The 12,162-nt window shown below is 43.2% G+C and overlaps 1 protein-coding gene across 1 annotated transcript in view; it reads left to right on the top strand.

Moving 5' to 3' along the window:
- LRRC56 (leucine rich repeat containing 56) overlaps window positions 1-11,378 on the top strand; it is a 623,145-nt gene extending 611,767 nt beyond the window's left edge. The window contains exon 15 of the mRNA XM_069223062.1: window positions 9,379-11,378. Within this exon, the coding sequence (XP_069079163.1) occupies window positions 9,379-9,568 (190 nt within the window). The 3' untranslated portion in view covers window positions 9,569-11,378. The remainder of the gene's footprint in view (window positions 1-9,378) is intronic.
- The last annotated feature ends 784 nt before the right edge of the window (window positions 11,379-12,162 follow it).

Raw genomic sequence — 12,162 nt, 5'->3', positions numbered from 1 at the left:
TTTACGTCTTTCAGCCACTTCATCTGATCCTGGCAGTCCTGATCAAACTGTCCAGCTCCAAAACAAGGATGATCCTTATCGCTCCGGAATGGCCACGGCAGTGGTGGGTTCTAGACCCTCTTCACCGGTCACTCCGTCCACATCTCAGGCTGCCATAGAGGTCGGACCTTCTGACGAAATTCGGAGGTCAGATGAGACATCCCAATCTCTCGTCGGTGAATTTGGCAGCATGGCTCCTGAGCTAGTGCAGTATGGTCACCTTAACCTGCTGCATGGACATTCTAAGAGAGGCAAAACGACCATCTACCAGATCAGCATATGCCTTAAAATGGAAAGGATTCTGCATAGGGTGTTTGGACAAGAACATAGATCCCACAGCCTGCGGAGATGTTATTCTTCCATACCTATTGCAGCTAGCAAAATCTGGCTTGCAATTCTCGTCCATCAAAGTACACCTGGCAGCTCTCACTACATACAGGAAAAGTCCTTCACAAACCTCTTTCTTTAAAATTCCAGTCATTAAAGACTTCCTAGAAGGGTTAAAGAAGGTTTTTCCTCCTACTAGGCATCCATCTCCAGCATGGGAGCTTACCGTAGTTCCTTCACGTCTAATGCAGCATCCTTTTGAGCCCATTCACAAGGCATCTCTGCAACATCTCATTTGGAAAACTGCCTTCCTTCTAGCAATTACGTCAGCTCACAGGGTTAGTGAGATCCAGGCCCTTTGCGCTCAGGAACCATAAACTGTTTTTCATCCTTCTAGAGTTTTAATGAGAACACATCCAAAATTTCCACCAAAAGTTATCTCTGTCTATTTCATATAAACCATACTATTTCCTTGCCAATTTTCTTTCAAAACCCATCTACTCCTGCAGAGAGAACACTTCACTCTCTAGATGTGTAGAGGGTTCTAAAATTTTACTTAAACAAAAGTAAATCCTTTTCGCAAGTCACAGTAACTGTTCATTAACTATGGTCCAGTTCGAACAGACCTTGCCACCTCCAAGCAATCTCTTTCCAGTAGGATTGTTTTGTGCATTTTGCTCTGTTACCAGCTAGCCAATAAGTCCCTTGATGGCAGACCTAAAGCACATTCTACCAGGGGCAAAGCAGCCATGACTGCTTTGATGAGAAACATTCCCTTAGCAGATATTTTAAAAGCTGCTACATGGAGGTCTGTCCACACCTTTACTAAGCACTACTGTCTTGATTCTGATGCTAGGACAGATGCTCAAGTAGGACAGGTTTCTCTTAGAAATCTCTTTGCATAAATAAATATCACTCTATTGTTCTGTCTACTCCACCACTTTCAGGGGGATGGGCTTGCTACTCTATTCAGCGCTTATGACTATACATGGAAATCCCCTATGAGAGAGAAGGAATAGTTTCTTACCTGTAACTACAGTTCTCTCGTAGGGGTGGTTCCATGATAGGCATAAGCGACCCTCACTCCTCCCCTGTGGAAAAGACAAAATAATAATTCAAAGACATTTTCAACTCAGCTTGTAAAGCCTATAAAAAGAACTGAGGTAACTGCCTCTTGCTGAGCATTATGGGATATGGGAGGACCACCTGCTCCTAAAGGCACAGCTTTACTTTTTAGTCTGTATAATAGCAGCCTATGGGCTACACTGCCCTGCACTCCTTCATCCTTATGTAATATTGCAAAAAGGTTTGTGAAAGATTTTTTTCTGTGAAATCTTCAAAATATTCATGCATTTGAATGCATATCTGCCTTACAGGACCTTTTTCAACCAAACAGGATGAAGAACTTTGGTCTTTGTAGCCTTTCCTTTAGGCTGCATAATGATATTCTTAAGTGACTTTGCAGGCCTTCCTGAAGAAAGACCAACATCAACACTTAAAAATAATTTTTCAGAAATGTGCTCTGGGGCCCCTCAAAGGCAGGCGGGCGGAACTATTGAACGCTTAAGACTACTCCTACGAGAGAACTGGAGTTACAGGTAAGAAACTATTCCTTATCTAGACCTGGTGCTTTGTAGTGTGCTAGACTGTTAATGGTTTCCTTATCTTCCCTTATAGAGATGGTTCATCCAGAACTTCAATAGTTTCTAGATCAATAGAGAGGAAAGGTAAATCTTCTGTAATACTAAAGAATATCCTCTTCACTACACCTGCGAGAGATGTGTAGAGTAGTGTAACGGGCATGAAAAAGTCAAAGGATTTAATGTGTCTACACACGTAAAACCCCAGTCTCGTCTATAATGCTTCCAATATTATGTTTGCCTAACTGTGAGCTTGTAAGCCAGCAAACAATCTCTTTTGTTTCCCTTTCTCATAGTATAGTTGATTAGTAGGCAACATGTTATGTACAGATCTTGTATCAGTCTCTGTGGCTCGATTTGCCAGCATCTGAATCTTATGTTCGGCCATCTCCACACTTTGTTCTATCCATAAAACTATGCCATTCAAGCCCTAGTTGTTTGTATCCATGTCTTGATGGTGCAAGCCTGCTCTTTGGTATTACTTGCAGCATATAGATGGATCACAACAAGGTTTTCTTACCCAGTGTCACAGTTACATTTACAGCTGGACGGGAGGACAAACATTTTCTCCACTCAATGGCTATGTCTTGATGAAAGAAGAAAAACAGTACAGACTTGCTGCAAGGGTGCTTCATCTGTAATAAAGCAAGTGATGCAGTAGGCAATAAGGGCCAGATGTAGCAAACGTTTAGCGAGTCGCAAACGGCAAAATTTGCCGTTTGCGACTCGCTAAACGCGTATCCCAATGCAGAAATGCATTTTGCGTGTCGTTACCGACTCGCAAAATGCATTTCAGACTCGCAAATAGGAAGGGGTGTTCCCTTCCTATTTGCGAGTCGCAATGGGATGCAATACCATTTGCGACCGCATATGCGGTCGCAAATGGCATCGCAGTTACCATCCACTTCAAGTGGATGGTAACCCAATCGCAAATTGGAAGGGGTCCCTATGGGACCCCTTCCAGTTTGTGACTGGACCCCAAAATATTTTTTCAGGGCAGGGTACAAAAGGTTTAGTTTTTTTTTAAGTGCAGCTCGTTTTCCTGTTAGGAAAACGGGCTACACTTCAAAAAAAAAAAACTGCTTTATTGAAAAGCAGGTCGCAAACATGGAGGTCTGCTGACGACAGCAGGCCTCCATGTTAGCGAGTGCCTATACTCGCAATGGGGCCGCAATTTGCGACCCACCTCATGAATATTCATGAGGTGGGTCATTGCGACCCCATTGCGAGTCGCAGTCGGTGTCTGAGACACCGTACTGCATAGCAATTTGCGACTAGCAAATTGCGAGTCGCAGGGACTCGCAATTTGCAAGTCGCAAATTGCCGACTTGCTACATCTGGCCCTAAGTGTCAACATCTTCAGTCTTCTGGGAGCATCTAGTAGTCGACTAGAGTCCCTGATGAGTTGATAAAGGCCAAGTAGATAGGCCAGGTATTATGTAGGCCATGAAAAGCATGTCTTAAGGGAGAAACTGTGCTCCCTGCTCACCCTCAGACCTCTCCTCGTCACTGTAGAACCTTGCATCAGCTCTGGTTTGCACTGTTATGCTTCCAAATGCCCACTAACCCTCAATCACAGTGGTGCAGATGCCTCTTAAACTGCTTCCCACTTTTCATAAGGGGAGCCAGCCTTAAAGAGAGTGCCACCTGTGGCTTTGTTGGATTCAGCACCTGTGTATAGCAGCCATCAGGTTGAGGTTGGGGTTGAATTTGAGGAATACATGTTCTGAGATCCGCCCTTCATACCGTATTAATTGTATGGTTTCTAAGTTTTGAGTCCAACTTGTTTGAAGTTCAAAGCATCTTTCCTTGTCAATGTTTTGCTCAATGAGAGATGCTTCCTCTGCAAGGCATGTGTCTCTGGGTACTTCAGCAAATAAGGTCTCTACAACAAGAGATCATTCAATGTTAATGCGCCAAATGAGACAGAGCAAAAGCAGGAACCTGACCTGCAGTTGCCAATGAACTGAAACAGGCGTTCTCGTAATCCTTGGGTTCCAAAGCCAGGGAGTTGTTAACTAGAGGCAGGAAACAGCATGAATGAGGCATACCATCTCAAAGGGAAATCTGTCTCCAGAAAATGGATGTGAACTGTGAAGGTCAATTACTCAGAGAGTATCTACTCTAAAAGTAGGAACACAATTCTTCATACTAGAGACCACCACAAAATAGCTTCTCATGGCAAAGTTGCAGCAGACACGTTTTCCTGATTGTGGTCAGATCAAAAGAGTAGGAGTTTACAAATCTCAATATGGCCTGTTTTCGGATGAAATCTGTACCTACCTAACCTGCCTACATTGAGGAATGGTCTCCAGAAATTACGTGTCAGTGAGCAGTGGTTCAATCTCCGGTAGGTGATTTCCAGCTCTTCATGCTGTTGCAACAGGTTTTGTGGACATTGAGCAAGGGCCAGCAGAGACAACAGACCACACCAAGGAGCTTGTCTACGTGCAACTTATACTACCGGGAACCCGTGGTAGTCATCCATTATCTTCCCAGAGTTTCTAGGACAAGAGTGTGGACAAACTAAGGACAAAATGATCGGCTCATACTGGGGTCCCAAACTCTTTCGAAATGTAATGTCTAAGTAGTGTGCTTACTATGTGGAGAGTCACATTGGTTACCCGGCTAGTCCCCTTCCCTGAACTTTGTCTGCAGATTTGAGTGGGAACACAACCCTACATATTTGCTAGTGGCTGTTTAAAGAGATTTGAAGCTGGAAAAGTATGTTTTCACATAATATTGTGCCAATTTGCTGTGACCAAATCACCAAATCTAGAACAGCAAAGCAGCTCAAAAGCATTCTAAGATTCTACTTTTGCAACAGCGGTAGAAAAAAATGTCATATCATTACAGTAAGGATAATGATGTATCTCAGGCTAGGAATGAACCACCTTCAAGATGCGATCGTATTCAAGCCTGGCTACATGCGTCTCCTCTCTCACATTCAGATTATCCCAGCGTCTTTCATAAATTGCCTTCATATTGTGAAGATACCCATGGTGTTTAATGTTTCTGGTGGCAGCTTTTTGACCCAGTCTCTTTGTTTTTTAGCCCTTCATTCAATCGCAGTGCCTTCTCAGAAGGATCTCCTCTCTCACCAGTAATTTCTGGTTTCTGTAGAGATACTTGGGATCACCTTTGTTGCTCTCTAGGGCTATTTAGACATTCTGATTTTGGTTACTGGAGTACGTGGATTGCCCAGGGAAAGTGTGTACTGAAGTGTATCTGGCTTTGCAGTGTAGGCTCAGTTCTTTATTCAGGCAATTTAGAAAAATAAAGCTTTGTAGAGAGTTAGACCTGTCAGCTCTTGGCATGGTTTCCCCTGTCTTTTTGGCTTCTGACCTCCTGTCATGATCCTGTGCTGAACTTCGTTTTTGCTGGCTTTAGGACTCTGGGCACTTTACCACTGCTGACCAGTGCTCTTTGTCTAAATTTGGTTGGTGATTGGTTTTCTCAGGAGTGGCACATTTGATTCACTAGTAAGTACCTAGTGAAGTGCACTAGAGGTGCCCAGGGCCTGTAAATCAAATGTTACTAGAGGGACTGAAGCACTGATTGTGCCACCCACATGAGTAGTCCTGTTAACATATCTCAGACCTGCCACTGTAGTGTCTGTGTGTTCAGTTTTAAACTGCTAGTTCGACCTGGCAAGTGGACCCAGTTGCCAGGCCCAAACCTTCCCTTTTACTACATTTAAGTCAACCCTAATGTAGGCCCAAGGCAGCTCCCTGGGAAGGGTGTAGTGTATTTAAAAGGTAGGACATGTACTAGTGTGTTTTGCATGTCCTGATAGTGAAATACTGCAGACATTAGTATAATTATTGGACTACTGAGCCCACAACATCAGAACATTTCTGGACTGAGGACATTCTGCCAGATATAAGAGCTGGATGCTTGAGGAAGACCTGCCACTCTGCCTATTGCTTTGCTGTGCTGGCCTGCTGCTGCTACTTCTGCCCTAGGAGTGAGAGGAGTGGAGTTTGCTCTCTACAGTCTGCTTTCTAAGGTTCTCCCAGGGCTTGAACTGAGGTTGCCTCTTTTTAGAAGTCTCAGGTACATCAAAGACTTCATCTGCCAGCATCTGGGCTTTCTTGTTGAGAGTCCTGACTTGCTAAGTGGTGTCAAATCCAGTTACTGGGCCCTTGGAAGTGAGTTCTGGTGAAAAACAAGAAGAACCAGGCACATCGACTCAGGACAACTCCAGAACAAGTGCCGCTGCTCGACTCTGCACCGCATCCAAAACTGTGGTCCCTGCTGAAGTGCAACAACCACCATCGACTATGCAGATCTGGCGCCGCTGGCCCGAAGCCGCTACAGCCCCCCTGAAGTCCTCCTACATTGTGAGTCCTGAGTGCCATGTCACCGATGTCTATGACACCTGACTTTCCCGTGCGTTTGTGGCCCCGTGGTGTGACAGCGACCCCAAGAGGTCACCCCAACGTGTCTTGACACACCTGATTCATCGACCCCACGGGATCATAAGGAATGGATGCCTCGCCACTGACGCAGCATCACCTCCCCTGCAACCATAAGGAACCAATGCCTCACCTCCCTGGTAGTAGTAAGGAACAGACGCCACACCAGCTCCACAACGCCTTACCTCCCCGACTCCGTGCAATGACTTTGTTTCATAGGTACTGTACATGGGGGTCCGTACAACTCTCTAACCTGAGCCGCACTCCCTCGCGAGTGGCGTTAGACTGTTGGGAACGACTCCATCAACAACGTTGTGATAGCCCAAGGTGGCGCTATTATGTTTCTAAGCTCTTTATTGTGATTTAATCTTAAAAAATTTGTATCTTTGCTTGTGTATTTGTATTTTTGTTGTTTTACTCACAATAATTGCTAGTTATTCTAAACTGGTGTAGAGTACTTTTGTGGTGATTTCAGTGTGTGTGTGTGTGGGTGTGTGTGTACACAAATACTTAACACATTGCCTCTGAGGTAAGCCTGACTGCTCATGTCAATCTACCAAGGGAGTGAGCGGAGGTTGTCTTAGATGTGTGACTCCCTAATCCTTACTAGAATGAGGGTCCCTACTTGGACAGGGTGCAAACCACTGCCAACTAGAGACCTAATTTCTAACACTGAACATGCCACTTTTGGAATAGGCGAAGTTGCTTTTAACTACCATTAATCAGCATGAGTGTATTGCATGGAGTCACACTCACCATATCTTTTTCCCCATCACATAGTGAGATGTGAAGTCACCCTGAATGGTATCAAAAAGTAAACTTAGGACACTTCTGTCAGAGAAAGGGGACCAGGTGTATAACATCAAAATAATGTATTGAACAGTCTATGGCTGTGACAAAGGGTAATGTGTGTTTCACTCCTTGCATCTGACGATTTAACAAAGATTCTTGTTTGTTGCGATGTTTGAAAATCTTTTTCTACAGTTAGATCAAAAGGAAATGCCCAAGCAAGCAAAAATGAAAACTGCCAGCGACCCATCTCCTCATTCCAGGATCTGGTCTGCTAGTGATGTTAATTGACTACAATTGTTGTATTGAATTTTAATTGTTGTGTATTTATGTTTAATCTTTTTTGTGCTGGGCGCATTGGAAGAATCGGATGAGGGAGTGTGTACTGCAGCAGTCTGCAGTATACCTCATGTGCAGATTCAGCTAAGCTGGTATATTCCTGTTTAGTCTACCCACACTCACAGACTTCATCTGTAGGTCAGCGTGGCCCAGTTCATTATTAACAGCATCATAGCAGTTATATAGCGTACACTACGTTAGGGTCTCTTGGCGCTACTCAATGTTCTATTTAGATGTTTCTAACATACACGCACACTGCAAGCAATAAATTCATAAATTTCAACGTATCTCGAGCGAATAACTAATTTTAATGCCCCCCTCTTAACACCTTTCACTTTGAAGGCAGAGCTTGTAGTTTGAATTGAGGGATTCGAGATGATAGACCGCTATAGTCATTAGAGTTAGGAACAAAAAAGTGCACCCAGGAAGGACCTTCCTGAGTCCTATTCGGAGTGTCAACGACAATTAAATAAAATACTTAGGCCCATATTTATACTTTTTGACGCAAAACTGTGCAAATGCAGTTTTGCATCAAAAAGTATAGCGCTGGCTTGCGTCATTCCAAAGTGCCAGCTGGGCGCCAAATTTATGGAATCTCGCAAGCCGGCGCAAAGGGTGGGCTAACGTCTGGGAAAATGACGTTAGCCGGGTGGGGGTGGTGGTATGGGGGAAGGGATTTTGCACCAAAATATGACATTAGGCTGGTTAGAGGCAAAAAAATGCCTTTAACCAGCCTAGCATCAATTCTTGACGCAAAACCATCCATGCCACATGGCTCCTGTCTTATAAAAAACAGGAGTCATGCCCACCACCCCAATGGCCAGCACAGGGGACAAGGGTCCTTCCGGCATGGCCATTGCATGGCCATTGCACCCAGTGCCATTTAGAGGGACCCATTTCAGGGCCCCCAATGGCACTTTAAAACATTTTTTTAAATACTTACCTATACTTACACTACTTACCTGGGTTGGGGTCCCCCCATTCTGTGGTTTCCCTCTGGTGTGGGTGGGGGTGTTCCTGGGGCTTGGGGTGGGCACCTGTGGGCTCTTTTCATGGTGTTTGACCATGGAAATGGGTCCACAGGTCCCCTGACGCCTGCCCTGACCCAGGCGTTAAATAATGGTGCTAAGCAGGCTTAGCTCCATTATTTAGGCTCGCCTCCCACACGTGCACCATTTTTGCACGGGAGTATAAATAAGGCGCTAGGGCCTTAGAGTCATTTTTTGGACGGGAACACCTACTGTGCATCTCATTGACGCAAGGTGGTGTCACACATCCAAAAATGACTTTAATTCCAATATTTTGGCACTAGACGGGTCTAGCGTCAAAATATAAATATGGAGTTAAGTTTGCACTTAATTAGCGTAAAAAAAATGACGCTAATTCAGTGCAAACAGAGTATAAATATAGGCCTTTTCTTGAATAATACATAGGCTGCCATGCCTCATTTCTTCACAAAGCACAAGTGGACACAGCATCTTTCACATAGAATATGTTCCTCAATAAATTGTCACTTTATTAATTAAACAGCCCCCACTCCACAAGCATTATTTTAACATATAATTCGCTCAGCATGGCTTCCCCTAAAGGGTCCTATTGCTCGCTTTCCGTTTACAGCTGTTACTATGCTATCCTGTATGTACAACACAACTTCTACTTAGCTAGCGGTTTCTGAATAGAATATATCCTAGTATGGTTGTATTTTCGTTTTGTCAAAGAGTGAGTCTTTCACTTGAAAACCGAAACGTGTTAGGGAATTTAAATGGCACTTTCCTGAATCTCTGCCCTAAACCCTACTAACAGAATCTAATGTTTGTTTTGCTAAGGTCTCCAGTCGACAAGAGCTCCCAAACAGTCGTCGTCTCACATCAGCCAGTCATCCGCTCGTCTACAAGGACACCAGAAAGGACGACTCTTTTGAACACTGTGCGACCTTTGACAGCCAAAGGGGTGGTACAAAGGCTACCCAACCGCCCAGCTCTCCTGACCGCACCTAGCAAGTCCACAAACTCCTAGAGCAATCAAGCTGGAGCTATACCGGTACTTAGATTGATTGACTGAATCTTGTCACGTTCAGCCTCGGTGAAGTTGAGGTTGCTGTGAGCCTGCAAGTGACTACGAGTCAGATGTTGCACTGCGTTGTCAAAGGGTATGTGTAGTGTCTTTGGCAAAGCACAACCTTACAGGCTGAAGACTATTCGAGTTGTATTGTATTCTACTTTTCTTTGACATTCAGTAACTCCAATCACCCAATATGTTCTCTTTGTTAAGCCCTTTGTACCTTTCTCCTTTTGAAAAGCCGTCTACCATTATTCTTGTCCCTGCCACCACTTCATTAACCTCACTCCTTTGTCTCACATGAACTGCGTTCTTGCTTCTTCTAAGACGGCCTTCTTTCCTTATTTGCTCTTCAAGTCTATTCATTTTTGTTCATGTTACATTGGCTTCAGGTTATATGGTTATTTCCAAGGCCTGCCCCCTTCAACTCACTGATGTACAGTTAGCAGGTGAAGGAAACACCATATTGCATCTGGCTATTAATGGGACCACAATCACGCCTGGCCTTCCCTGGCCACATTCAGACAACATAGCTAGATAATGTAAGAATATATTCATTCCAAGTAAATTGTAACCATTGTATTTTGTATTTACAGTGAAAGACAGAGTAATGTCTTTACTCAATAAAATGCCTTAGAAACTTGTGCTGTTGCAATTAAGGTGCATACATTCACCTTCCACTCCTTCAGTGTTCTTTAGAAATACATTTCCTTGGAGTTGTATGCATTATAAAAGGCTGCCTTCATGTGAAACGATGTGACTGTTTACTACTAGATATTAAACACATTTGGCCCACTCGTTCATATAGTAAGAAGGGTAACAAAGATCAAAGTGACATCTGCCAGATTTGTCATCGGCTGTTTCAGTTATCAAGAGTGACCACCTCTTAAACTGTCAGCAATATTGGTGTGTCTTAAACTGTCAGCAATATTGGTGTGTCAAAAGGTTTATACGTACAACACAGTACACTGCCTACTATGTGTGTTCCTATCATTGTGACAAGGACCTCTCATTCTGGTACACAGTAAGGATGCCTTTTGCACTGTCTGCAAGACCCTCTGTATTGATCAGAAGGATGTCTTGGTGTTAGAAGTGATACAATCACGCACATTATGCTATGGTAACAGTACGTCACCTCTAGTTCACCATCTTGAATCGAGGAGTATGTCATCTGTTTGTAGAGTAGATGCTGGAACATGCATCATGGATAGGAAAATAATCTACACCAACCAGGGGTAGGCTGAGCCTAGAGTGTTGGTATTTTAGAAGTGATCGCCAGATACAAGGCGTATCAATTTTGAGCTGCTATAATGTTGAACAGTCAAGTAACCTCAGATTGCCCTTAACCTTCAAATGCAACTTCAGCAGGGGACAATACTTATCTGGTTCACATGAAATAAAAATCCAATGTAAAACTATGATGTGCCATTAAGTCAGTTTAAATCAATGTTTTCTCTAATTTCATGTCTGAAAATGCATTTATACACGGGACGCACGTGGAAACACACTGCTGCATTGTTGTTTATTTTGCGTTTGTCTTTGCAACGAATGAGAGCACGAGTTGCTTTGTAGAGTAGTGTTTGCTGTTGAACAAAAAGTTTGCACTGAATATAATTACTGATTGAGAGAATCTGAATGTTTTAACATATTTACTGATAGCACGTTCACCAAAACCTTCATATTATTATGTAACCATATTTTTATACTTTGCAGGCCGAATTAAAAACAAATGGTTGTTCATAAAATATATTTGTTTGAATATATCAATTATGCAACTGTGTCATTGTCTGAATTCGTGTTTTAAGTGAATAAGAGACACAATTCTCAAAGCGCATTGTTTCTTGTAGGTACAGTACTGCACAGCATGAGCCCACCTTTACAATATGTGCCTTCAAGTTTGCATGATCTTTGAGATACTGTGTATAAAAAAAGCACATATTCCATCCCTGTATATCGGTAGTCCGTTTCAAATGTGCTAGTGATTAGTATTTTTGCAAAATTCACAGTGCTCATGTTGACCATGCATATTTTCTCTATGCCATTACCACTTCAGGCCTCTTTTTCATCCCATTAAGGGGACTATATCCTCAGACAAGTATCTGGCTGGCTGTTAAACTCGAAATTAGTAATTATTTTCTCCCCAGCTTTTTGGACGGTACAAGAAGGAATGCACAGCCTGGACAGGTGCCTTATGGGCTTTCACTTATACATCCCATTGAGAAACCAGTTTGCTATGAGGGATGGACTTGGCAAGAGTAGCAACAAAATGCTGGAAGTTACTGAGTTTGCTAAAAAAAGAAAATGTGCTAAGAATAACAGGTAGGAGGTTACAGTAACTCAGAGGACATGTAGGTTCATTCTCATTCAGGAGTTTTAACGGAAACCTCATCAGGTACAAATTGAAACGCCACTCTTTTTTGGTTACGCCCTCTATGTGGTCCATAAAGGTGTAATGATCCTGTTTTGTGGGAATGATCGAGAGCTCTACTTTATTTTGCATCGGCCACATGAATCCTGGTGAACTGTTTTCTTATTTTTTTATGATCACTAAT

The sequence above is a fragment of the Pleurodeles waltl genome, chromosome 3_1 (assembly GCF_031143425.1).
Source record: "Pleurodeles waltl isolate 20211129_DDA chromosome 3_1, aPleWal1.hap1.20221129, whole genome shotgun sequence".
Taxonomy (NCBI): Eukaryota; Metazoa; Chordata; class Amphibia; order Caudata; family Salamandridae; genus Pleurodeles; species Pleurodeles waltl.
The sequence above is the reverse complement of the archived record's forward strand: the minus strand, read 5'-3'. Positions and strand labels throughout refer to the sequence as shown.